At 44.5% G+C, this 27,528-nt stretch overlaps 2 protein-coding genes across 3 annotated transcripts; one reads left to right on the top strand and one right to left on the bottom strand.

Annotated features, from left to right (window-relative positions):
- The first annotated feature begins 8,116 nt into the window (after positions 1-8,116).
- Positions 8,117-9,103, top strand: LOC112898618 (transcription factor HEC2-like). The gene has a single exon (XM_025966973.1). The coding sequence runs from the start codon at positions 8,117-8,119 to the stop codon at positions 9,101-9,103; it is 987 nt and encodes a 328-aa protein (XP_025822758.1).
- A 10,570-nt stretch (positions 9,104-19,673) lies between these two features.
- Positions 19,674-25,782, bottom strand: LOC112898016 (chromatin assembly factor 1 subunit FAS2 homolog). Of its 2 annotated transcripts, none has more exons than XM_025966431.1 (14): positions 25,454-25,782; positions 25,203-25,326; positions 25,005-25,031; positions 24,704-24,776; positions 24,504-24,607; positions 24,200-24,414; positions 24,017-24,116; positions 23,764-23,830; positions 23,228-23,316; positions 22,988-23,126; positions 22,790-22,890; positions 22,003-22,164; positions 21,380-21,544; positions 19,674-20,650 (listed from the first exon to the last, which is right to left on the bottom strand). In XM_025966431.1, exons 1-14 carry the CDS (start codon positions 25,565-25,567, stop codon positions 20,538-20,540), a joined length of 1,593 nt encoding a protein of 530 aa, XP_025822216.1. In that variant the 5' UTR covers positions 25,568-25,782; the 3' UTR covers positions 19,674-20,537. The 2 variants fall into 2 exon arrangements, with proteins under 2 accessions (XP_025822216.1, XP_025822215.1); XM_025966430.1 differs by lacking the exon at positions 19,674-20,650 and adding an exon at positions 20,985-21,268.
- Between the last annotated feature and the right edge of the window lie 1,746 nt (positions 25,783-27,528).

The raw sequence follows: 27,528 nt of genomic DNA, 5'->3' as shown, positions 1-27,528 counted from the left end.
GATCTGATCTGATCCATCATCATTGACATCGATACAATGCAACCTTGTACGCCTGCAGGACAGGAGCATTATGTGTTCTTTATGTGCCTGGAAAGCTAGGCAGCCGAGCCAAAGCCATGCGGACGCACGAGGACGGAGATGCAAAGATGGAAAGCCCTCCCCTGCGCTTTGTTTGCCTTTGGGAGAGGAGATCAGGAGAGGAGAGGAGAGGACTAGAGGAGCCAGCGCGCGCACTCCGATGCGAAATCTGAAGCGGAAGCTAGGGCGCCGGTCAGGCATTCGATTCAGTGCCCCTGGACCCCCTGCAGGCAGGCTGCTGCGGCTTCAATTCAATTCCACCATCGTCTGGCTCTGGCTCTGGGTCTTCTGGCTTGCCTGCAGATGCAATCCTGATCCCTGCTGCAGTCCTTCATCCCCACACATCGCTATCGTACTCGGAAACGCCACAGCTTTTTACAACTGCTTGCATTCTCTCTCTACCTCTCTCAGTCTCTCCTCTCCTCGCCCTTTAATCAGATCCATCGGTCTTTACACAATGCTCTCTCTCTCTCTCATCACTCATAGACTCATAGTAGTGCAGGACCAGGACTGCTGCTGAGACTCAGAGGAGTCTCCTCCTCTCCTCTTCTCTGTGGCCAGGCCAGGCCTGAGCTTGGCCTGCTGGCTAAGGTAAGAGTAAAGACCAATGCAACTTGTTAACAGCAAGTACACTGCCTTGGGACTCGGTATGTAGCCCCAGCAGCATCAGAAGCAGCACAGCAGCAAAGCTAGCGAAAAGCACACTGCATGCAATGCATGCTGCAGGATCGAGCGAGCGAGCTCGATCACTTTGCTTGGACCACCACCAGCACCTACCGATGCTGCAGCAGCTATGCTACTAGCAACAAGAAGAAGAACCTGCTTTCGCAGTTACCATTCATTTATGTCAATCCCGCCCGCCCCAGCATTCTCCATCAACACCTACCTGATCGATCCAGCAATTGCTTCATAACTCAGCGTACTATGTAGTGCATCTCCCACAGCATGAATGGCACGTACATGTGTGAACAGAAAGGAAGCATGATGAGTCTCAAAGTTAAGCATTGTTGGACACAATTTCTCAGTTATTTATCTCACAAATGTTAGTGTCACGAGCTAGAACTGTCGATTTAAGAGGGCTAGTGATAGATTTTCCGAAGCACACGCACACAAAAGCAAACATCATAGATCTGGATATGAGGAGGTCAATGCTGGTGCTGCTGATATGGAGGTGAGAAGATCGATGTTGGTGGGAGGATTTAGCATTGTCACCGTGGAGGAAGTTGTCGTGGTTGCCGCCCCCGCCTAGCTCAACGTACATTCTTCACATATGTATCAAGCACCCCGCGCGCCACGAGGAACTGATCCGCTATCTTGGTTTCACCATTGTCTTCTAAAGCACCAAATTAAACTCATGTTCTATGGCAATGGACTCTGAAATAGAAAGACCAAATTAAAGCTAATCTTTCAGCAGTAAAGCTGCTTTAAAGATTACACTTATCAGTCATTACTTGAACACCAGGGAGCGAGTACAATTCCTTTTCCTTTTAAATACGTGCTTGATTTGAAAACCCGAAAGGCGCCTTTCGTGTATGTAGGCAGGATCCTAGGCATGGACCAAATGTATGTCCATGCGTGATGACCTTACCTGATCACATGCATGATCTATCTTTATGCATTCAGCTGATCGACTAGTTATTCACTCAGAGCTAGAACTATATCTGTATATTATTATTGTGTGTTGTCCATATATATATATATGCGTTGATCCTTCTTTTCCAGGCCGCCCCACCCACAATATTTCCGCTGCAATAATAAATATTTGCACTCACGAAGATAGATAGAGCTTTGGATCATCGATCGATCGATCTGCAATACAAACACGATATTATTGGATTTATGCGTGTAGACAGAGAAGCTAGGCCGAAAGCATGCAAGACTGCGCATGTGTACAAGATGCGATTTTTATCCTTGTTGTTTGGTGCCTGTCCTAACTGCTTGCAAGGTGTATACAGCATGGGATGCAGCACCGTCAGGCAGATGCAGGGAGGCATATGCTTTCTTTGCAGGCATGCACACCACCGGTCCGTGGAGTTGGCTATGTGATGAGAAATTTTGGAACTTTCCTAGCACGCAGCAGCCTCGGCTTAAAAAGGGCATACAAATTAGTATTTAATTATTTACTCTGCTTGTGTGCTTACAAACTAATAATGACCAGATGATTCTTCTATATATGTTGGCAACATTATTCACTGTTCTTCCCATACGCCTAACCTTTAATCCCACTGAAGGAAACGGTAGTGCATATTAAAAAGGGTGTTAAGGTACATATATAATTGAATAATAAGTTAGCTTCCATGATTAGAAGATCTGGGTGTTGGTTATGCCTTGTATATGCTTGTGCTAAACAAGACCAAGTTTATATATAGCTATTTGGTTAGAACTTCTTAATCTTTATGATCCCTCCTTTAATTTGAAACTGACCTTTCCTTTTCTCATAAAAAGAATCGTTTGTACATACAAGATAAAATGAATATATTGCGATAGAAATTATGAAATATGAAATTTTGTGAACCTAGCAGTACGTACAATTCTATACATTAAAGTTACTTAATTTGACTAAGTATAGGTCAAAATGTACAAAGTTTGACTTTTCTCAAATAAAATACACCATGTATATCTGTAGGAGTTGTGATAGATCATTCTGCTGTGTTGATATAACATGCACTATTCCTCGCTCCCATGCATATACCTAACCCTTACTTTCCATTTCAGGAAGGCGTAGGATATATTAAACAAAGATTTGAGAGGTAATTGAATAAGTTAGCTTCTGTTGACCTTTACTAGAAGGTTTGTATAGTACTATTACTTTGCCTTGTGCTTGTGCTAAACAAGGAGAAGGCAGCAGGTGGCATCTGTGTGGGGTGAGTTGGCTGGCAAGGATACTGCCTCCATTTCTGCTGGTGGGAGAGAGATGTCTAGATGTATGCTAGTGGGGTTAGTTCCTTCCAGCCTGCTGATGATATCTCTTCTTGAAACTTTGGCCTCTCGCTCCCAGCAGAAATATACATCAATATCTTCTGTCCTAGTAAACTGTTTTTCTGCTTCCTGTCCTAATAGTAGTTTATATGATGTATCCATGTGCAGAGATATCCACACAAATCTGAGCTCACTAGATGCTGCCCCATAGACATGTATACAGTCTAGCTAGCATGCACAATCTAGCTAGCTGCTGGATACATATAATAATGCTGCATGCTGGGTGCCATGTGATGATGCCCAAGCAGCTAGCTTGGGATTGTGTTTCCTAGATTCCAACTTGCAATATGCAATACAATGCAGGCCGGCACTGGGTGTTGCTGTAACATCAACAACAAAAGGGAGAAGGGGAAAAAAAAACAGGAGAGGAATCCAACAACGTATCTAGCTAGTTCTGTCAAGAATATGTGTGCGCATCATCACAAACACACAATAGATATTAAATTTTCTTCTGTACATCGATCATACTGGCCTCGCTCTTAATTTGCATTTGTATGTGTCTGGCTAGGTATGGACATGTAGCAACGTTTATTTCCCCCATTCATACATCATACAATGGCCTACATACACATTTATTGCTACAAAATAAAGTAATTGATAATGTCCTCCAAGGAAGAAAACATATATATATATAGTACACTGCTAGAATTGAATGTAAGCAATTGAATGGCCACAAATGGTGTGTGTACATCAGATCCAGCTTCTCCTTCTTTCCTATATATATATATCGGCAAGCTGAAACTATTAGTTAAAATGTAATGGAGAGAAAGGCGAGAAAGGAGCTAGGGAGAGGAAAAGAAGAATACTGTGCTGTAGCTAGGGCAAGTAGGGTTCCATGCACCGAGCTGCTTTGTTCAAAAGGAGCTAGCTTGCCTTAAAAGAGGCAAATGAGAATGCTATGTATTTTAGAGCGAACCAGCTTTTTTTCTTTCTTTCAGAGGGCGAGAAAGCAGGCCGCAGCAGCAGGTACTACGTGCATGCGTTTGCGATGTCGATCAAATCAAAGTCGAACAACAACATACAGTAACTAATCTAGGGATTATTGCATGCATACCACTATATATGGATCGGATAGATGCGATAGCTAGACGATCATGCATGCATCTCGGTCGTTACATCAAGACACATGCATCGAGAATATAATCCAACGATGGATCGGCAGGATGATGGCGTACGTGTCGGCTATCTGTGCTGAGGCAGTGACGGTGCTGCATGCCCTGTTGACTTGACTACACCTTGCTTGCTTGCACAGCTGCTGACAAGTGCAGCTGCTGTGCTGGGGAGATCATTAAACTAATGCTGTAACCCTGCGATCGATGCATGCAGCAGAGGCAGGTGGATTAATTAATTACTAACTATATGCAGATCATGCATGCATGCATGTCATCTATATCAGACGATGCAGCTTATTAGAGAAGAATGAACCGGCCTAGCTATAGCTCGCTAACTGATCGATGGGCTGTGATGGCCACGCTTGTCTTGATTCCAAATTGCTCCGTCCAGCGCTTTGAAACTAGCTAGATACCATCATCATACATACAGTATCCTTGTAAGTATTGCGCCTGCATCGATCGTGGCCTGCAGGATAACATGAGTTGTTATTTTAGTTAGCTGGTCAAGTGGTTAGTTATTCATTGATGTATTCTCCCAAAGCAGCCGAAGAGCTAGGATTCTCCTTTACCATGCATAAATCATGAAATAATCTCAGCACAGTACTAGATGGTCAGTTATTCAATTGGAAAGCTCCACCATAGGATTTGTTCAGGTTAACATGTACTGTACAGGCCTTGAATATATATACTAGCTGTTAAAGTTTGTTTCCATCTGAGGAAACAGCTCCCTAGCTAGCAGAATGCATCTCCGATCCATTGATAGATATATAAGGCCAGTTCCAATGGGAATATTATGGAGAGTTTCATGGCTTTAAATTCTATACCACATCATCAATTTTGCTGACACGGCGAGGAGGGAGGATGGAGTTTCATGGGATGAGAGAGGAGTTTCTTCCCCGTAAAACTCAGCCGGTACAATTACATAGCTTTCGGTCTTGGTAACTGTGCTATGAAACTGTGCACTGAAACTTGCCTAAGAGCAAGATGACTGCGCTGCTGCATGCATATATGCATTTTCAATTAATAAGCTAGCCAGTCTTGTGTTTAAGACAAATGAACTTATTCTCTCTGCTGTTGTTGCTGCTGCTAGTATATTAGTACATATTCCAAAGTTTTGGAAGGTACATGTACATACATGGGATGGGGAGGAATCTGCATGCAGCTCTCACAGGATGACATTTGATAATATTGTCCATGCATGGAACGACAGAATCTTTGCATTGTCCATTGCCAAGCTAGATAGTAGCACCATGGAGCGAGCATGCATGGGCACTTGACCAGAAACGAAAGCAGCCATGGTGAACTCTTGATTAAATTAGCATGGAGATGGATGGTGGCTAATAATAATAAGCAGCAGCCTATGTGTAGGAAGCAACTGCCAGTCTACCCGAGGAGGGAAGGTGCACATTGGCTGAAGCAGGAAACCTAGGAATTCAATGCTCTCCTGTGCTTTGCATTCGTCATCTCGTCACACACAGATTCATGGCTCTTGGCTAGAGAGAGAGAGAGAGTTGCTCTACTAGGTGGTTCATGAGGTGCATCGTCACCTCGTCTTGTCCACAAGAAAAGAAACATGTATGCAAGTTCATGCTCTCATTCAATATTGACCGGCGAGTATATAGAAAAGAAAGCTCATGATGTGTCAGTGTCATCGATTCGATGGATGGGTTGAGTAGTAAATGCCTACTTATATATCTTGCATGGGTTCGTTTCGTTCTAGCGAGAAAATTTTTAAACTTAAAAATTAATCCTCCACGAGCTGAGGTAATTCGATCGGTAAGAAAAAAAAAGAAGTTGAACCGGATGAAATAAAGATCCTTGATGGGTAGGGTAGGGTACGGTAGGGTTGGGGTGGGGTGGGACAAATTCCCAACGGCGTGTCATAAATGGTAGAGATCTACTTTGTACCATGAGCAAGTGAGAACAAGGAAGAGAGATGAATGAAGGAAGCCCTGCCTGAAAGGAGGAGAGGACAGAGGAGGAAGAAAGAATACAGGTAGCTAGCAGCAGGGAGGAGAGAGAGAGGAGAGACCTAGGGATGCGTGAAATAAAGCCTGCAGGAGCTTCACGAGGGTGCAGGCAGGCAGGGCAGGGGAGGGGAGCGATCGATGCTTGCTGCCTGAGTCTTTCTCTCTCCTCCCCCCCCCCCCCCCCCCCCCTCTTCCTGTTTCTCTGTCTTTGATTGATGAAACTGCTAGTGTACTCGCACGCACCCACATCAGCCTTGCATATGCATGCGCCCTCTGTCTTCCTCCTCCTGCTGCAGCTGCCCCGGCCGGACGGCCGATCGATCATCATTATTCTATTGCTCTGCATCACCATTGCCATATTTAGTAACCACCGTATCCAGACCATCATGGTGTGGCTTCGCCTTCACCTTCACCTTCACCCCACCCAGCAGCCCTACTACTTTACTAGTTACCCCACACACACACACACACCCCACGGGAAGGCTACTACTCTACCTTGCCTTGGATCTCAGCTCCGTCCTCCTCCTACCTGCTGACCCCCATCCCCATCGACCTTTCTTCATCCCGCAATAAATGCAGTCGATATGATGATGATGTTCTATGTGCGCAATGGAGACACGGAAAATATAGTTTTGCTACATGGCATTATATATTATATATGTTGTTGTTGAAATACAATGATTAGGTCAAGACTTTGGATTGAACTGATCGATGCACGCACCTCGGTCAGTATGCTATTAGTGCTGGATGTCTCGAGTTTGAGTCAAGCCGGATGCATCCTATTTCGACATTTGAGATATAAGGGAGATAAAGTTGTGGCTCAAGAATATGTTGCAAAAATAATTTTTAGTTACTCCCTATGTTTGAAAATATAAGGTGTTTTTCGATGTATTAGGACAATGCCTTTGATCAACGGTTTGTGTTATATATAGAAGTCATGTAGAAGTCCCAACAACAATGGCTGCTAACCAGTGCTTTATTATTTGCTATTGTTATGCAGGGCCTAGCTAGCTACCTATACAGTGCTGTAGCTCCTAGCTGACGGTGGTCAAAGATAGTTGGCAACAAAAAGAAATGAAAAAAAAAAGTGAGAGGAACCAAACAAAGATCTGCCCTCGAGAATCCTGATGGCGAGTAGTATATAGAGTTTACAGAAACTTGTAACTGTCCATGATTGTACTAAAAGAGATTACACCGAAAACCATAGCATATGTAGTAGGACACGCCCAAGCTAGCTATATGTAAAGATAGCAAGGGACAACAGCAGCTACTCTATTTTTATATACATACATACATACATACATACTATATGCCAATTAGCTAGCTAGTGACTAACTGTCAAGGTATAGAGGGAGAGATGGATGATGTAGCTTCCTAGATGTTGATGCAAACTTTGCCCCACCCTCTCTAAAGCATGCAATGCACATAGCCCCTGATGTGCAGCACCATGACAAGGTTGCAAGTCCTATCTCTCCAGCCCTTTGCCTCTGCCCTTAACCTTTCCTTGTTCTCACAAAAAAAAAAGAGAGAGAAACTTGCACTACTACCATATGTATGTAGTAGCACACTGCTAGCACCTCTTGCACATGACATTATTTATCTCCTCAAGCTAGCAGCAGCCTGCCTTCTCCTTCCTTAGCTTCTTCCACCTCCTCCTCCTTCTCCTCATCTCTCTCTTGCTCCTCCCCTCCCCATTCCCCTATAAAGCCTTCACTTACGCGACCACTCATGGGCTCTCTCTCCTCTCTTCTCTCTCTGAGACAGCATCAGCAGCTTCCTCTTGCTATAGCTAGCTAGGTTTGCAGCCGGCCGGCCGGGCCACACGCAGCTGCACTTGGGATCGAGGAGCTCATCATCTCATCTACCCCATCTAGCTCCTTGCTACTTCCCTCGCTGTTGCTGCCGCCGCCAAGGCCAAGCAAGCTGCTCTGTGAGTGGCCGCGCGCTCTGTGATTCTACTGTCCGTGGCCGGCCGGCATGGACAACATCACTCACAACTCCAGCAGCAGCAGCTCATGGGATTTGGACATGAGCCTCGGCAGCCACCACCACCCCCTCCTCTTCGACAGCCACCCCAACCCGGCGCCTCCGCCGCCGCCGCCATTACCGTTCCATCTCTCCACCTCCCATCACCACCACCACCACCACCCTCCTCCGCCTCCTCCGCACCACCACCACCACCATCATCCCGGCCTAGATCCTTCCCCGTCTTCCTCCCTCTTCCCGCCGCACCACCGGCTCCACCACCTCGGCCTCGACATCGACCCCTCCCCCCACCACCGGCACCACGAGTACGGCGGCGGCGCCCACGAGCAGCAGGAGCCCGGCCACCACGAGCAGGAGGAGATGAGGCAGGAGGCGGGCGTGGCCCAGGAGGAGCACGGCGGCGGCGGCGGCGGCGCCGAGGACGTGGAGGAGGAGCTCGGCGCCATGAAGGAGATGATGTACCGGATCGCCGCCATGCAGCCGGTGGACATCGACCCGGCCACCATCAAGAAGCCGCGGCGGCGCAACGTCCGCATCAGCGAGGACCCCCAGAGCGTGGCGGCCCGGCACCGGCGCGAGCGGATCAGCGAGCGCATCCGCATCCTGCAGCGCCTCGTCCCGGGGGGCACCAAGATGGACACCGCGTCCATGCTCGACGAGGCCATCCGCTACATCAAGTTCCTCAAGCGCCAGGTGCAGGAGCTCCAGCACCAGCCGCCGCAGCAATACCCGGCCGCTGCCGCCGGCGTAGCAGCAGCCGGAGCCGGACCCAGCACCTCGGTCGTGGTGGGCCCGCCAGGGCGACCCGGTTTCCTCCCGTTGGGTCCCGGGCCGCTCATTGACTGGGCCGGGCTGGTGAGGCCCGTGGATATCCACGGGCCCACATCGTCGTCGTCCTCGTCGTCGATGGGCGGCGCACACGCGGCCCTGGGCTTCGGGTTCAGCAGCGCCGGCCAGAGCAGCCATGGAATGCACTGATGATGATGAGCTAAGCTAGGGGAAGCAGGAAGCTTGCTTGCCTGCTTGCTTGTAGCAGCGGCGGATTAACTAGGAATGGAATCGTCGTCGATGATGGATGGATTATTGGTGGATGGATCATGGATAATATCATGACGTACTAGAGAGGTAATTTTGATTTGATCTTTTGATTACTATTCTAGCTGTGATCGATCGAGGGTAGTGTATGTCTTCTCTTCTCTTCTCTGGTGTTAATCCATTCCATGCCATGTTCTACGAAGAAAGTAAACTAATTAATAAGTTTAGCTAGGGTTTGTATGTGCCAATTTTACCACCATGTTGATCTCTTCATCATCAGCTCAGGCAATCAAGGGGTTCTCTTTTTTATTTTCTGCTGCTGTTATTCTTTACCCTTTTAATTCAACTCCCACTGATGAATGCTCATCATCTGTGGAAATTAAAATTTCAATCAAGGAATAATTGAACCCAAAAGTTTAAAATTATTAGGGACGAGCTACTGAGTTAGTATATAATTAAAATTGTCCATGCATGCATGAAAGATGTGTTGTGTCTTCGTTGTACTAGCTAGCTTTGCTGGCTTGCGTGTGGTGTCATGGTGGCAATCGATCCAAGCCTGCCTGCAGTCACAGGCTTGTGGACTCAGTACTCCGTACAATACGATAGCTGCTGCTGGCTGAGCATGTGATGGATGGATCAGAGTCGATGCAGAGATGCATACATTTATTGGCCAATCGGTTACTTGTTAGCAGTTTGTCACTAGCTAAGTACTTTTTGCATTTTTGGTCTTGCAAAAGGCATTTAGTGTTTTTTTTTTGTTTGGATTCAGGAGGTACAGATTTTTTTCACTTGAAATTTATGTATATAGTGGAACTGAAAATTCGATAAGAACGAAGTTATATATCTGTACAATACAAGGGTGAGATAGAAGCAAGCAAGAGAGGTAGATAGGAGGGAATGAATTATTGGTGCAAGGAATTCAGTGCCATGATCAGTCATGAGTGGTGAGGTGCTGAATTCTATGCATCAAGAGGGCAAAAAATATTTCAGATTATTTGGGGTTGGAGAGAGTCCCCAGAGAGGATCGGACGGGCAGTGCGGCCAAACCAACCAACGAAAAGCTGTGTCAAGTGTGACGACCCCTATCGTCTACCTACAGCATGATGTCTAGTGTATCACGCTTAGCTCAGCAGCCTAGAGTAGTAGCCTGCAGCGTACTGATTCTTTAGCTTGGAAAAAAGAGACAATACTTTGTGTTTTTTCTTCTCAAACTCTAGTGCCTATAGCTCTGGCAAAAATTCCTTTACATCCATGCATGTAAGCTCTAGGAATGCAATGCAATGTTTCTTGGTTTTATGCTTAATTAGATTAGAAACTGATCATTAACTACTTTGACCGAAATTATTCCATTTCCACCACTGCTATTTCATGTGAACTGTGATGCAGTGATGTTAATTCATATAATTTTTGTGGAGATTATGCATGTTTATAGTTGTATTATCAGTGTAGATAATCATGGCCAGTATATTTATTTGTCCATATCAAAATAGTTTGGTTCTTTGCATACTATGTAGTACACACAGTACATGCACCATGTTCATGTATAATTTGGTATTACAAGCCTATTTGTTTATTTGTAGTTTTAACCTTCTATTCATCTACAATGCTAAGGTTGTTAATACCACTACTAGTAGAACTTTAAGGATCTGAAGCATAAGATCATTAGATTTTTTTCCTCTTGATATTTGACATTTTTTGACATGATATTATGTTTGTGAATTACCAAATACCCCTAAAGCCTAATTATTCACTCCCCTTTGTTTCTCCTATCTTCTGTTTTATAATGTCAGACCTACAAAAAAATAATGTACCATACATCATGATGCATATTAGGATGCTTTTGATGTCTTCAGTTTGCAAGACAATTAATATAATTGCTTGATACCCGTGAAATTTTTTATGAAATGTAAAATATGCATAATGGTAATCTAATATAGCAAGCCTTGAGCATTCATGAAACCATGCTTGCAAGATGCACGCACGTAAACCATCTATTTTGATATTTGATACAAACTCATTTTCAGCATCTTACTATAATTACGGGAAACAACTCAAATAAAGACACAAGTTTAACACTGCATGCGGTTTGAAATATATGACAATTGGAATATGCTAGTTAGTTTATTTTTGAAGTAAGTAGTTTGTCCTAAGCATCATATATCAAAAACAGAGGGAGGACCATAAAACCAACTCATGTACCTTCTAATGATGTTTTATTTATTTCAGTGTATACAGAAAGTCGTGTACGTTTCACCATGAAGAATAATGATGTATGTTGACACACATCTAGCTAATCACTAGATTTAAGACCTTTTAATCTAATCAAATTGTAAGGATATCGTAGAAAAGGATGATAATGTGTAATTCCTCAAGGTTTTTGACACCCATCAATAAATGCGTACATGTATATATACATTGCAGATAGGGTGCAAGTTTTGGCTTCTCTAGGTCATTGGGTACGGTTGACCCAAAAGGCCAAATCTCATTCAATTAATAAACTATCTTTATTTCAAAGCATGAAAAATCGAACGAAAATGAACTAAGGTATAGTGACCTTGAACTGCCCATTAATTAAATACCCACTTGCATACATAATTTCAGGTTCCATAATAATTTTTCCTTGGTGCAAGCTGATAGTGTGTTCAAAAAAGGACTAGCTACTAACATATTCTGCCACACATATGAGTTCTATCCAGTATTATAGTTTGCTTTCAATATGTAAGGTCGTCTTCCAATACTTCTCCATTCCAATTTCCGATATTAAACTAGACCAATGCTCTTTCGCGCTGTTCACTAGATAGACCAAACTAATTTAGCATCTCTGTCATCTCCAACATACTATGGGCTAAGTTAATACTTCTCTGCTAGTTTGATTTCATGCCAAAGTCTTGTTGAAATTACCGAAGGGAAATCCTAACAAAGGATATATGCTGCCTAACGTGGTGATTCCGTAGAAAATGAACATATATAAGAGAAACATATACACCAAATTTTCATTGAAGAGCTTGAATTCAACCTAATTAAAGTGACATTTATTTACCTAGAGATGTAGTTTCATTTCATCCTAAAAAATGTCAATGGTTCACCTGATGATGATTTCATTGACGAAACTGTTACTACGATAACCTTAAGCATCGTCACTGACTTGGTGAAGCCCACTTGAACGAATGAATACCAATAAGCCACTAATTAACCAAACTCACTGACGCGAGGCACCAAAAACAGCGAAATAGATACATCTTCTCCCTGGTACTTCCCCCATTGTCACTAAATCGCATATTGGGATCATCCTCAAAGAGAGGTTAAATGTCTCACACCTAAAAGCATAATACTATATGTAACATGCCAAGAAATTATAGGACAACACAATGTACTGGTATTCTTTCAAAATCAAGAGAATTGCTGTAGGTGAGGAAACCAATTAATTTTCACATGTATTGGTAATAAACATAAACCGGTGAATATATACAACATATAAGAGAGTACTCCATGCATATTTATCTATCCATCCGCTAGTTAGTCACACAACTTCTGCCATTGATATAATGAATGTCTACCTGGTTCAGTTAAATTTATTTTTCTGGTCTGGGCCTGCGGTTTTCGGCTAGTAGTATATGCACTGTTTCAGTCTCCACATCCACAGGAACAGTAACAAGAAAATAAATGTTAAACATATATAGGGTGAAGGTGAACTTTATTTTTAACGTAGTCCTTGGGAGATTTTGCTCTACTAGTGCGATAATACATGTGTCATGCAGATTCATAAGAGTAATATAAAAATGTAATAGGTTCAGAACTTCAACTTCATGTATCTACATATATTCTAAATTGGTTATTTATTGAAGTAAAGCTATATTTGCTTTCAAGTTCGGATATCCCATTCTGATCAATCATGGCTAACAAGTACACATATATACATGTAAGATTACAATAAGTCAATCCTAACTACTTAATTCTATTCCACCATATATAACAGCCGGATCTTATATTGTCGAATCTCTTCGATATACTCTATCATGTTATTAGGTTATGTGTAATATTCAGGGATACAAGTGGGTACCCGATAGTGTTTTTCAGGTCAGTTAATTAATTGCGATAGCATGCCACTCTAATTCATTTCTCCTTCCAAATTATTTACGCAGAATGCCATTCTAGTTCATTTTATCAACTTTTTAGATCGACCCAATGATCCAAAATACATATAACTTGCATCTCTCTAGTAAGCGATCGCCCATGCACGTGGTTGTTGGTAAAGATAAATGGAGTGAACAACACATAGCTGTATATACACATGTGCGGTGTGCATTACATGATCAAAAGGGAGATTTATAGGCCCTTCTTTCAGAAAGTTGTTAGCCACGTCTTGCTTGTGAAAGAGACTTCGAACATGCATGCAATGCATGCGTAGTCCAATTGTGAACTGCTTGTTTAGTATGGACACTTTTGATTATTGGAGAAATGTGTATCCAGCTACAGGATACATTTGAATGTTCACACAATAGCACTATCTACAATACTAATTGACTTGTCACACGCAGTCGCCATGCCTTCCACCACCATCGCCCACCCCTCTTTATGCTTCCCACGTTTCCTGGCATTGCCGCCCATCACGCGCGGGGCACGTGTCATCGCGCTTCTCTCCTTCCCTCTAAGTTTGGATTCATTAACCCTAACACCAACCTTCTGCATTAATTTTTTGATCTATATATCATATTACTTATTTTTTAAGATAAATGAAAATTTTTCTGATCTCCTAACTGTTTGTACGATGGGATGCATATAGTAGGGTTATAGATTATTACATTGCTACAGCTCTTAAAGGATCCAAAATTGACGAAGCAAAAAGACATTACAAGCCTCATGATGTTTGGAACATGAACAGCCACGTACAGACTACTGAACAAGCACCTATATTGTTGGCGGAAAACACATCATCCATGGTAACAACTTCCAAAGCTAGCTTGGCATGCCATATATATATGACACAACTAGTGAGCTCCTCCGAAGACCACCTGAGTGTATATATATATAGAGAGAGAGAGCATCACATCATCTGTGACAAACCAATTAATAAGTTAATGTCCTGTAAAGTTGTCTTTCTTCTTTTTGAAGAAATTGAAGAGAAGAAAGCTAGCATGGGATCTGGTAAAGAAGGGAAAGGGAGCAAAGGTATCTGAATAGAAAAGGTTATCTGTGGTAGCTAGGGATGCATGCACTGATTGCAGAGAGCTGACAGACAGGAGCCAATCATGCATGCAACAGAGAAGAGATGGATCGCTATGGATGGCCTTCGCTGAGCAATGCCTGCCGTCCATATTCACTCAGATCACACTCCTCTGCCCTATACTGCATATGTACATTGTCCTTTGTTCCGTTCCTCCTCTTTCATTGGGTCTCTTGAAAGCATATGGAAGAAAAATGCAGAACCAAGGCTCATCAGTCTATATATATCTACCCTCTCTCAAGATTATTGTACCATTATTCTTGGTATGAGCATGCATGGATTAACCATGAGATATATAACTTACTGCTCGCGTAGGATTTGTTCGGTTTGGCGGAGGTTGGTGGACGACTCTACTACCAATCTCCTCCAATCCTTTTGGAGAGAGGAGTAACCGAGCAAGCCTTATGAGTGTGTTTATATGCGCATTTTACATAGTAAGTTGAAGATATATTAGATGATGGTTCGACCAAACAGAGCACAGCAAGGACATAAGGTGCAGTATGTTATAGGCTACATGGCCGGCCAACACAAACACAGACACTGGACTGACGGCGATCTGAGCACAGTGCAAGATTGTACGGCCTGCCTGCCATCCGATTGCCGTAGTATGCGACAACTTTACGGCCGGCGAGAGAGATGGAGGATCGTATCATTATTGGGGCCGGCCGGCCGGATCGATCGGAGGCACGCGTACATGCGTGCCGTTGAGCCGTCGCTGTCACTATCAGCGCCAATGCCGGCCGGCGTGTGCACAACAGGAGATAAGCTAGCTACTGGCCTGGAAGGACGGCGGCGACATACATAGCTAGTAGCAGCTGCTGCTTCATTTTACGCATGCAGGCATATACTTCACACTTGCTACTGTTATTAGGATATATACACATAACATTGCATACTCCCTCCGTTCCAAAGTACGGTGAACTATACATGTATGATATCGATCACGCAAAAAGAAAAAAAACAATACATATAGAAGCAGGTTGGTCCTGCTTTTTGAAATAATGGTAGGCTCCATCATGCATATGCTGATCCGATGAAATCAGTGTGCACACAGCGACTTCTCCATTTTCTGAAGAAAAAACACAAGGAAGAAATTGAGTAGCCAATATTAATATATATATACATATACAATGTGTACTGGACACTCACTCACACAGTAGTACTATGTGCCTTGCATGCATGATGCGTGGGCCCATTCATCTGACAAAAAGTACGACCACACATCCGAAGGATGGTGGCCCACCAGCTGCTCGGTGGACCGCTAGCTGCAGTGGGACCCAGCGTAACGAGGATCTTTGTATCTTTCTAGTCGACTGTTTTTATCATTGACATGTCACTGTATGCAGCAAGCGTATGCCGATCGATGCGCCGAAGCATGCATGCATGCATGGTATCATTGATCGATTGTAGCTGCTACAGTCTGTCCGGCCGGTCCACCGAAGAATTAACAGAAAAAAGGGGGCTACCAAACCAAACCGTGTTTCACGGAGCTACCAGCTGCAGCGACGATGCATGCAATGCAAACTTGTTTGGTTCAACCCAGCAGCGTGCAACGGCTACAGGCATGCCGCTGCAGCTTTCTATGTAGCATACATGCCATGCTCTTTAGTGTCTGTTCCGATCCCGTATGGGCGGCAGAAACATGCATGCTGCACCTACATATAATTGTTGAGCCAAGGGTTAGATTGATCTATCGATAGGAGCTGTTGAATTAAGTACCAAAAATTTTCAAACCAAATTTGAGAAAGTATGCATTCCGGCTGGTTCTAATTAAGAAATGTTATTACTGGTTTTCAGCTTGGTAATTATGAAGTGAGCATTCATCAAATAATGCCTCTATATTTAGCTTTCTTTCTAACTTCCTTTTTTTTTAAAAAAAAAAGAACTTTCGAGATTGGAGGCTACACTTGTAGTAGAAATTGTCAGTGATTGTTGATTGATAAATATACCAATACACCCCTTAGACAAGTGGCAATAGATCCGATCCATTTCCGATCCCTAACTTATAAAGATTTCCCATCGTACTAGAGGCGGCAATAGATCCGATACATTTCCATAACTTATAAAAATTCCCCATCGTACTAGAGGCGGCAATAGAGATGAAGGCATCGTAGAACTCTGTTCGATTGAGGAGGTGGCAACACAGAGGGGATGCAGCGGTATAAATGTTATTCAATTGACACGTCGTAGAACTCTATTTCATGGGGCGGTTAATAAGGTGGGAAGGAGGCGAAATGAGTACATCAGGGAAGGCCATGATTATTGCATGGGGGAGAGAAAACTCAAAAAACTTGTGCCCGCACTACACATTGAAACTTGTGGTAGAATTAGCCGCCAGTAGTTGTCATACCATGGTGAGACGGCTGCTGCCTGCTACATACCATTCATCGTTCAGACAAGTGCCCATAGCTCATCATACACATTGCCCATGACACTAAAGGAGCTGGCCATGTTCAATTTAAGGTTTCAGCGCAGGGCGGCAGGAGCATCAAAGATATGTAAGAAGGGGGTCGGAAGAAGAAGGTGGCGAGGATGCAGCGCGAAAGGGGGACCAAGCAAGCAGTCGGCGATGAGGGTATGCCAGCCACCAAAGGTTTTTTTTTCTTCATGTGACTGTTATTTTTATATATATATTGCAAGTAGTATTTTCCTCTCAGCTCATCGATCAATAAATGGATCCTAGATTTCTCTTAACATTATGGGCGTTGCGCGGTGTGGGCCCAATTAAGGAGGGAAAATTGAAACAAATCATTCCATATATATTATATATGCGTATATGAATACAGCGCGTGGTCCTAGCACACCGGCCTCAATAGTATACAGAGTATATATATAGCTACTAGGTATGTATTTTCTCCGATCCGCCGCGTGTAGTGTGTGTGTACGCTTCTAAAGGCAGCTAGTAGCTAGCAGATCATGCATGCATGGTGGAGCTGAGCAGAGGGATCGAGAGGCCGGCCGGCGTCCAAGTCGTCACTGATCGCGTGAGCTCCGTAGGCTTATACGGCTCCCTGCAGAGGGGTCACTTGGACCCTTGCTTGCTCATCAATGTGATCCATCTTATTATTAGCTTCTGGCGTATATGCCATCACCCTATCTAGCCATTTTCGAAGCCGGCCAGCAGCCGCCATGCATTCCTCTTAGGGGTCACAAAGCTACACACGTGAAGACGTTTTTAGCTAGGCCTCGTTCGATACGGCCATATTGTCCTTCTTCCCATCCTAGGGGACAACATACAGTAGACGAGCGAGAATCCATGGTCGCTCTCGCTCCAACCGGGCCGGGGGCCTAATGGATGGCGGCTCTGATCGATCGAGATACGGCGGCCGGCGTGGCGGCGTGCCATGATTGGGCAGAGCGAAAGGGAGGCCAAATTTCATTCCTTGTACTGCTCATCATGTGCAGGTCACTAGCGAGCACACACCAGGAGCAGTGAAGCAGCACCTAAGTTATGCTAGCTCCTTCCAATAAGCAGCAGCAGCAGCTGCTGCACTAACGAACGGCCTTTTTCTGGTCCACATTTGCTGCTGCATCGGCCCATAATCCCATACACTCCATTCCATGTCTCTCCATGCTGCCATGAGAGAGAGATGGTGTATATGATGTTGATAGCTCAATCTCAATGTGTGTTTACAATATCTCAATATCATATATATGGATATATACTGTGTCAGATGTGCCTTTTCTTGACTTGCGACCTCGATCGACTTTTGGGAACGGCAGATTAAGGTTTAAATAGCTAGCTATAGCTTCCGCTAAGCCCAGCAAGCCGGCTATATCTTCTAAGAAGGGCAGCCGCTAGGCATTTAGCCCGTTAAAGCTGGCTATATATAGCCCGCTAAATACCTGTTATAGTCCATTAAACGCCGTAACGACAGCTCTGCCGCTAAACGCTATGCACGTGGGACAGGCTTCATTCACACTGCTACCAAGTCCATCCATCATGTGTCCTTCCTGGTGAGTGCCCGAATCTGAACATTGCAAGTAGCCGAATCTGGACTGGCAGCGCCGAAGGAAGCTGAACAATGATGCTACATTCTGTACCCAGGCCACCTTGATTGCCTCCTCCGGACACAGGCCATTTCTCCTTTTACTTCCAATGGTCACCTAGCTTCAACGGGTAACTAAAAGGATACCTTTCTTGCTGTATGCATATGTCAGGTGTCTGAATTTTGGATACTTGAGATCCTTTCAACTCCGATCCATACTGCCTTTGCATAGGAACAACTATCTGGTCATCATGTGGTACTCCCTCATTTGGGGCCTCATTAACGCTGGACGACTAGTCGAGAACAAGCTCGCACGGATGTTATCGTACCAGCACCGAAACACCGGATCGCACTCGTGGTGTGGCAACACATATGCATGCCCATCCGCAACTTGATCGTTTCTCTTCTCGTTGTCTATTTGTCTGATTCACTTGTAGAGTTGTGTCTGGAGGAGGCCGGGGCCCTCTTTTGCACCGTGGGCTTCGTCTTCGGTCCTGTTGGGCCGGAATTTCGAATAGGGTAGGCTGTCAGGCCCTCCGTTAGATAGAATCGGCCCAAACTTCAACAAGGCCGTGGGATGGTCTCCTTGGGCTATCCGCCCACCAGGTCGTCGTCTCGTTTCTGCTCTGTAGTATTGGTCTTTATTAGAGAAATGGTGGGTATTTTCTGGTCGTCTGCTGATGAATCAATGGAAATGGTCTGAAATGATCATCAGAGGTTTGCAAAGAGAGCCAGCCAGCTTCTCCACTTGTCTTGCGATTTACACGATGATGGATGTGGTGAGCATGAAAGCAAGAGACGAGACGAGACGCCGATCGCATCCGTACCTTACAACACACTCCATGCCACTGGGTGCCATTTGCTTACAAGCCGGCTCCTAGACTGGGCACACACCGACGCCCATCAGATCGAACGGCATCCGCATCATCTGGACCGGGCACCGCGCGTCTCCATGCGACCGGCCGAAAGCGCGCGCGGCCGTCGTCTTCCTCCGCCGCATCGCATGAGCTTCAAGCCAAGCCTACTTCACTCAAAAGCATTGCAGAAACTGAAGCACACAAGAGGGGGCCATTGCTGAGGGCACAAGATGCGTGCGTGTGCGACGCCATTCCAAATAAAGAATGATACGGTAATGAAGGAAAGTTTTGGGGGCCAAAAGGGAGATGGAGCTAGGTGTCGGTGTCCCACTCATGATACCCGGGCCAGCTTTGATGCCACACACACACATGGTCTTTGATGCCAAGGAACGCATTGTTTGGAAGCAAACCCAGCCGAAGCCGTAGCAGAGGAGCCAAGTCACTTGCAGCTCAAATCAAATCTTCACGCCCTTCCCTCCAAGCAGCCATATAGGCTTTGTATATGTATAAATATGTGCACATGATCGCCACCACAACTCACTCAGCTCAGCGCACTACAGCAGCAGCAGCACAGTTTCTCTAGCTCGGAGCACAAAACAATGGCGTTCAACCCTGGCCCTCCAGGACTGGGCTTCCCCTACTTCCCTCCGAACCCTTACCTTCCAAGGCCACCACCGCGGCCCCAAGCCCCGCCACCCCCACAGCGCTTCCCGCCGCCCATGCGAGCCCCACCGCCTCCACAGCGTGCTCCGCCACCACCTCAGTCTCCGCCTCCACCTCAGTCTCCGCCTCCACGCCGTGCTCCGCCACCGCCCACTCTACCCCCTCCACCACCACGTCGTGCTCCACCGCCGCCCGCTCTACCCCCGCCGCCACCTCGTCGTGCCCCGCCGCCACCATCATTGCCTCCACCACCTCCTCGTCGCGCTCCGCCTCCACCCTCGTCACCCCCACCGCCGCCACGACGTGCTCCACCACCGCCATCACCGCCCATTCGACCACCGCCAACTCCTCACCCTCAAGCACCGCCGCCGCCTCGCCCGCTAGCACCACCTCCGCCACATATCCACCCACCACCAGCTCCTGTGCCCCCTCCGCCTAGCCCTCCGCACCATATCGTCATCATCGTGGTGTTCGTCTCATTGGGTGGCCTGCTGCTGCTGGGATGCCTCGCCGCGTTCTTCTGCTGGCACAAGAAAAAGGGGAGGAAGACAGAGACCAAGGCTGAGGTGCTCAACTACAGCGAACATGTCCATGTCCACAAGGAGACTATGTCAGGCCCCCATGGTGCCGACGTTGTCAAGCTCTCAATAGATGAGGACATCAAGTTCCAAGAGGCGGTGAAGAAGCAGGACAGCGTTGGCGAATCCTCCAGCACTGCAGCAGCAGGGAAGACGGCGCACCACCACCTCCCTTGGACCTGGCACAAGAAACATGAGAGCAAAGAAGAGAAGAAGACAGAGCTCATCAACGTCACAAAGCACAAGCATGTCGACGAGAAGATCATGCCGGGGCCACACGGTGAAAAGATTGAGGTCCTTTCGGAAGATGAAGACATCAGATTTGAAGAGGCGGGCCAGAATGAAGAAGAGTTTGAGAAATCCAAGGCTCACATAACCAAGAACTAAGAAGATGCCCCGCCATCTTGAAGCTTGAAGCAATAACCATTCCATACGACCATACCCATACACACGCACATACACATCCATTGCATGCATTTGAGTATTTTGATAAGATTCCATGGTTCTTTCATGTTACTGAAATAAGGGTGCCACAGACCCATTTGATTGGATTCAATATGTAATTATTTGTCAGCAATTGTATATGGGCGGTTTATGTGTGCCAACAATTTCCCACGAATCTCACAGAAGGCTAGTGTGTAAGATGCAGGTTAGTGGCTGCATGTTGCTTCATGATAGTGTGCTCATACACAACCTATGTGTCCACACATTCCCCATTGTGTCAAGAGCAGGAAGAGAATTTATGGGGACTTGGGCAGATGGTGAACGCGGCTGCACACTCAACTTTGCAGGGTAGCCTAAACATAATATCCAGATCTTGTTATCACTACATAACAGATCATGATCCTAACTGCTTCAGCTACTTAGTCAAATTGCGATAGGAGTAATCCGCTTCTTAGTAGACTTACTCGATGCACTGTTCTTGGTCGACACTGGTGGCGGTGTCACTTCGACAGCCACAGGACCGGTTACCATCTTAACTTTGTTATCACTGGCATCCACTTCCATACTGTCTGCTGCTACTGGCTTCTTGTTTTCACAGGTCACATTTCCTTCAGCAAGCTCCCATGTCCCTGTATTTTTGAACCGTCAGAGTTTCTTCAACAAAATGTATGTGAAGAGTAAACATTGCAAAGCATATGGCCCAACATGCAGAGAAAAAGTCTGGTGTCCATAGCTACTTGATAGAAACAGTTTCTTTCAAATGATTGGAAACAAAGACATCAAAGATCTATTTAACTGGACGGGCTGTGTTAATGTTGTAAGATTTCTGTCAGTGAGACCCTTTAGTATCCACCATGTTACTTATAACAATATATGGTAGTTAACACATGTCTGCCTCTGCCCCATGTGTCAAAAATAGAATCCCAATCTTTAGGTGCAGAACAGAAGGCAAATATAGACAGACTGAACTTTTTTACTTGTGATCTATGAAAGAGAGCTGCATTACTTGTAGCAACACTATAAGATCTAACAGTTTCAGCTAGCTAGTTAATTGCAATTGTAATAACTCATTTCTTATTACGCTTACTCAACGTGACGTTCTCAGCCGACATCGGTGGCACCGTAACTCGTAGAGCCACAGGGCTGGCTTCCATCTTATGGTTGCTGGCACCAACATCAACCTCCATGCTATCTACAGATACATGCGTCTTTTCACATGCCATATTTCCTTCAGCAACTTCTTTTGATCCTAGTGATTTATCCAGAATTGGATCATGTTAGAAGAATGTCTTCAAGAAAATTGCTTATCAGAATGAGGGGAAACAGGTAAATGGTATTGGTTCAATATACAACTTGTAAACAATTGGCATGCAAAACTACAAAACATATGCATTGTCACTGCATCTAAGGAGATGGTCCTACATATCAATACATTGCTTGTGTATCAGTCTTATTAGCTTCATGTAACCTGGAGATACTTAAAGTATGTCTGAAAACAAGAATTGCACGATATTCATCACATGTAAGCAAAATTAGTTGGTCATGGTAGAGCTAGATCAGTGATTTCCCTAAGTACCACAAGTCATATTAGTTGCCGGTTACTATTTTTGGTATAACTACACCTAGGTCATTGTGATTGACATCTGATTCAGTCTTGAAATCATCACCACAAGTTATATTAGTTGCCGGTTACTATTTTTGGTATACCTACACCTCGGTCATTGTGATTGTCATATGATTCAGTCTTGAAATCTAAAACTTCTATGAAATTCACCATAATTACACCAAAAGAAATGTGCAATATTCAAAGTAGAAACATCCCACCCAAGAAAATTAAATAAGGATATGGAAAGAGCAATGGAATGGATAGATACCTGGGAGGATGTGAGGCTGTCCCAGTTCCTCATTCTCAAACTCTATTATAGTACAGTAGCCATCTCGTGATGACACTGCGAGGTACTTAGCATCAGAAGACCTGACAGAAACAGATGGCAAAGATGGATTTCTAATCCCAGTATACACATAGAGCCCAACAAAGGAGACTACAAAAGCAAAACTGTTGAAGTACTCACCATGCAATATCGGTAATGGCAGCATAGTGTAGACCAGCATGTATTAGAATTGGAGGAACACTTTCAGTATCATAGACGTACAGAGAGTTCAAAGTAGCAACAGCAAAAACAACTCTATAAGGAAGCTTGAAGAAACCATCTGCAAAATTTACAATGTGATTCAGCTTTATTGTAACAGAATTAAAACCTTGACTCCTTAAGGACCTCAAAGCAAAGCAAAGCTTTCATAAATGGAGGTACCTGAGTTAGAACCACGTGGTGTGAATAGAACAGGGCAGAAGCGCACTGCTACTATAGCTTTACTTGCCCCAGGAAGTTGTATTGCAGGCCTGCAGTGCCAATGAAAGTCAGTAGCCTAAAGAATAACAGAACTACATGTGCGGGCAAAGTTATACACTCGAGTATGTTCTTCTGATAAAAGAACACAAATACATCACGACAGCCATAACTAAAATAATATCTTTCTGTGACATCTCATCGGTAATGTAGCACAGATGTAGCAAACCGTAAGATATAACAGCACTGTGTCGCAACTAAGCAATCAAAGACAATTGTCTTCCAAAACTTAGGACTTAAGTTCTCACTTATAGCTTACTCTTAGGTGCACTAATTCATCTACAATTGCAAAAAGAAATTTACAAATAATGATTCTCTGATGCTCCATGCCTTGTAATATCTTATTCCGAGTACCAGTTGAATTCAACCAGATCGATCTTTCTGTTTATATGGCAAGAAGTGGAAAACATATTGGTAATTTCAAGTAATAGATCTCATACCTTGAGAGGTCGCGCCTTGACATTATATAAGCAGTATTAATCACTTCAGAGGAGTGTTTAGAAAGACCTGAGAAAGACAGGAAAATACATACAAACTTATTTAGGGGGTCTACAACATCGGAAGTAACTGAAAATAGGCTAAAATCATGTGCAGCCAGATAACATAATTTTCAAGCTTAAGAACCAGTGATATTATGCAGATGACTTGAGTTGAACCAGTAGCTACTATTGCTAACAGCAAAACAATTTATACCTGCTGGCAGTACTAGGAAAGATCCATCAGGTGACCATGCCAACCTCCGAAAGAAAGATGGCAGTGTCTCATCATGAAACAAATGAGATTTAACAGTCGGCTGCAAGGTAAAGGATTATATTGCTTTTGTTCAAACTCAATTTGCAGTCAAATGCTCTAGCGATGAGGGTAGAGCAGACATACCTTAGATTCATCATGACTTGGATATTCTACCTTCACCAGTGTATGCTGACAAACAAAGTTCATCTTCTCTGCGTTCTTTGATTTGCCTTGAGGCTTATTTGCATATATCTTACAGGTTCTGTCAGAACTCAGTGAAGCTACATACTGGCCCAGAGGATCCCATGCCACACCCTGAACATAATGTAGATGTCCCTCTAACTTTTGCTGCACTGTACCTGAGAAGGACATCAGGTATAAACCATATAAGACCCTATAGAAACCATGGAGCCACAAACAAAAGATTCCTTACTGAAGTAGGAGTTACCTTTAATAGCATCCCAGATTATGCAAGTGTTGTCAACTGACGCTGAAACAAGGAATGCGCTATCATGCGACCACTGTAGGTCAAGAACATCCTTGTGATGGAACCTGTCAAATAAATAGGGCCGTTATGACTTAGCAAGATTCCAAAGAAGCGGTCGGTTGAAGAAACGCCTTTTTATTTTGCTCGAGGGTAGAACTCACAGTAACGTCTTGTGAATTTTCCATGCCTCGCCGTCCTCAGTGGAGTGCAATTTCCACAGGATAATACCGCCACCTGTATATTACGAAACACGACAATTATCAGAAACTGGACACACAAAATCCATTGGATAATTATGTTTTTAATAAAGATAGCTTCGTGCAAGTAGTGTGAAAACAAAGTAATCCTAATGCATATGGAAATGACAAATTGAGCGTTCAATCGTTTCGGTTCAATAAAGATTCGCCAAAACTAATTAATTATGACTTGACTTATAATCGAAAATTCCAAAATTGAGCATACCATCAGCACCGGAGGCGAGATATTCCCCTGCATTAAAACAGAGTGGGAGACGGCGTTAGTTACATATGCGCACGGGCTCAAAGAGGGGTTATATGTCTGTACTCAATTTTGCATAGAAAACAACCAAGCAAAACAAAAAGAAAAACAAAAGGAAGAGGGATAAATTGGTTAGGCTCAAAGGAGCGGAAATTGCGGTACCAGAAGGGGAGAAGCGGATGACGTTGACCGCGGAGCTGTGGGCGGTGCCGTTGGGGACGAGGCCGCTCTGAAAGGTGGCGGTGGGGAGCTTGCTCTCCGCCCCATCCGACGATATGACCCAGATCTGCGAAAGCCGAAATGCGACGGCGTCGGTGAGCAAATGGAAATGCGGGGCCGAAATGGGGGGAAATCTTGGGGGCACCAACCTACTAGAGGACAGGGGAGGGAAGGAAAAGGGGGTGAAAAGGAACCTTGACGTCGTGGTCGGCGCCGGCGGTGGCGAGGCGGTGGGAGGCGGGGTGGAAGTCGAGGCTGAGCACCGGCTGCAGGTCGTGCCAGTTGATCTGCACCGTCCCGCCCCGCATCTCGGTCTCGTCCAATCCAACTCCTCCCCTTCTTCCTCCTCGATCGGTGGATTGGATTCCTCCTCCGCCGCGTCCACCCCCAATCTCTCTCTCCTCCTGCTTCGCGCGCGCTCTCTCTCTAGGGTTTGGTTTGGGGGAGGCTGTCTCGGCGGGAAAAGGGAGGCGATTGGGCGCGCAGCTCAGCACTCCCTACCTCCCTCTCCTTGCCGCTCCTTTACTCTTTTTTTTTTTTTGGAGAGGTGCCGCTCGGCTCCTTTACTATGCTGCGGGTTCCCGCGTTGGGCCTCATTTTCCAGTGGGCTGTTTCCATGTGATTGATGGGCTATGCGATATCAGCTTGCTCCAGTTTCATCGTTCTTTAAAAACATTACTTGGTTATCTCAAAAAAAATAAAAATTCCTCGTTTTTTAATAAAAATATATAAAATATCTAGAAAAAATGAAACGCCTTCTTGTAAAAAAGGAAAATTTCTCCAAAAAAGAAAAATTAAGCACCAAGAACAAGAAAAACATCCATGAAGATTGTACGTCTGAGGTAGCTATGTGGTTCTCGTTCTTTTTTTTTCTTTTTTTTTAAGTAAGGAAGCTGAGATGATACTCTGTGTAGTGGGGTGACAACTAAAACAATTTGACATGGTGCGTGGTAGCCATCAGTAACGTCGCAGCAGGCACTACGCGAGCTGAGCTAGTATAATAGCTTCACTGGCGTCAGTTTCAATTTGAGCATCACAATCTTGCCTGCAAAATCAGCAAGATCGTTGCACACTACATAGGCCGGTAATGGGTGGCACTTAGGCTTTTTCTATTTATTTTTAGCTGGTAGATTGTGGATTATTGCAGCTTGGCGATTGTTAAAATCCGCAAGCTGTGATAAAGAACTGCACCAATAACGTAGCATTATATTATATTATTGATACGCAGTTCTCCTACGCGCTCAAGAGAAAAAGGAAAAAAAAATAGCATGGGAACTGTTATGGTCCGATTACAATATGGAAATCAGTTTTGTTTCAGCTGGCAGATCATAACAAATTGCAAGCTGCATAAAACAAATACGATTTTAGGAGTAATAGCTTTCACGAAAAGAAGATGATGTAAAAAAAGAAGAAGAAGAAACAGAGAGCAAAAAGGGCAAGAGCAGTCCTAAAATGCACTCACTGACTAGATGAGCTGCTTATTGGCGCACATATAGATAGATATAGCCACCTGAAAAGGAGATGCTAGCTATGGATTAAACTGAGATGCATATATCAGCACATATATAATAATGCAAGCCTCTGCCCCGCACGTGCTTTTTAATCTCTGCATCTCTGCGGAGCTGATGTTGGACTAGACGTGATTCTTGGGCTTGGCCCAATTCTGTTGATTCACGCTTATATCACTACGTACTCCATCCATCCAAACCTTTTAAACTTTAACTATAGATGGTAAAAATAATATTAATTTATTCATAACTATCCAAATATGTAACATTTTCTATTTGAAAGTAATTTGTTTTGGAGATATTAGTGGTCAAAAAGAAATGAAATACTATTGGTTACTCCAGTTTCCAATCCAGATTAAGGCTGCGTTCGTTTACCACGGAATGATGGCTTGGAATAATTCCGAGTCGGATTACTTCACAAATTTATATAAACTTTCATCAGTTGGAATAAATCCTGGAATGTTCCGGCACAACCGAACGGCCCCTAAACGATTTCCTTCTTCCTCTGAGGGAAAAAACATGACAGTTCTAGTTTACTCCTTGGCACTGAGATATTATTGCAGATGAGATATTATTAAAAAAAAACATACGTGTGCCACTATAGTGCCGCACTGCCCGGCCCAGCACACAAGTCAATAATCCTGGTCGGCGTCAATAATCACCTAGCGAGCACTAGTACCACATGAGATCTACACTAGTAATCCTGTCTTCTGGAAAGGGGAAAATATATGTTGTCGGCAAATAAATAAATAAATGTTTTG

This window comes from Panicum hallii, chromosome 6 (assembly GCF_002211085.1).
Source record: "Panicum hallii strain FIL2 chromosome 6, PHallii_v3.1, whole genome shotgun sequence".
Classification (NCBI taxonomy): domain Eukaryota; kingdom Viridiplantae; phylum Streptophyta; class Magnoliopsida; order Poales; family Poaceae; genus Panicum; species Panicum hallii.
The sequence above is the reverse complement of the archived record's forward strand: the minus strand, read 5'-3'. Positions and strand labels throughout refer to the sequence as shown.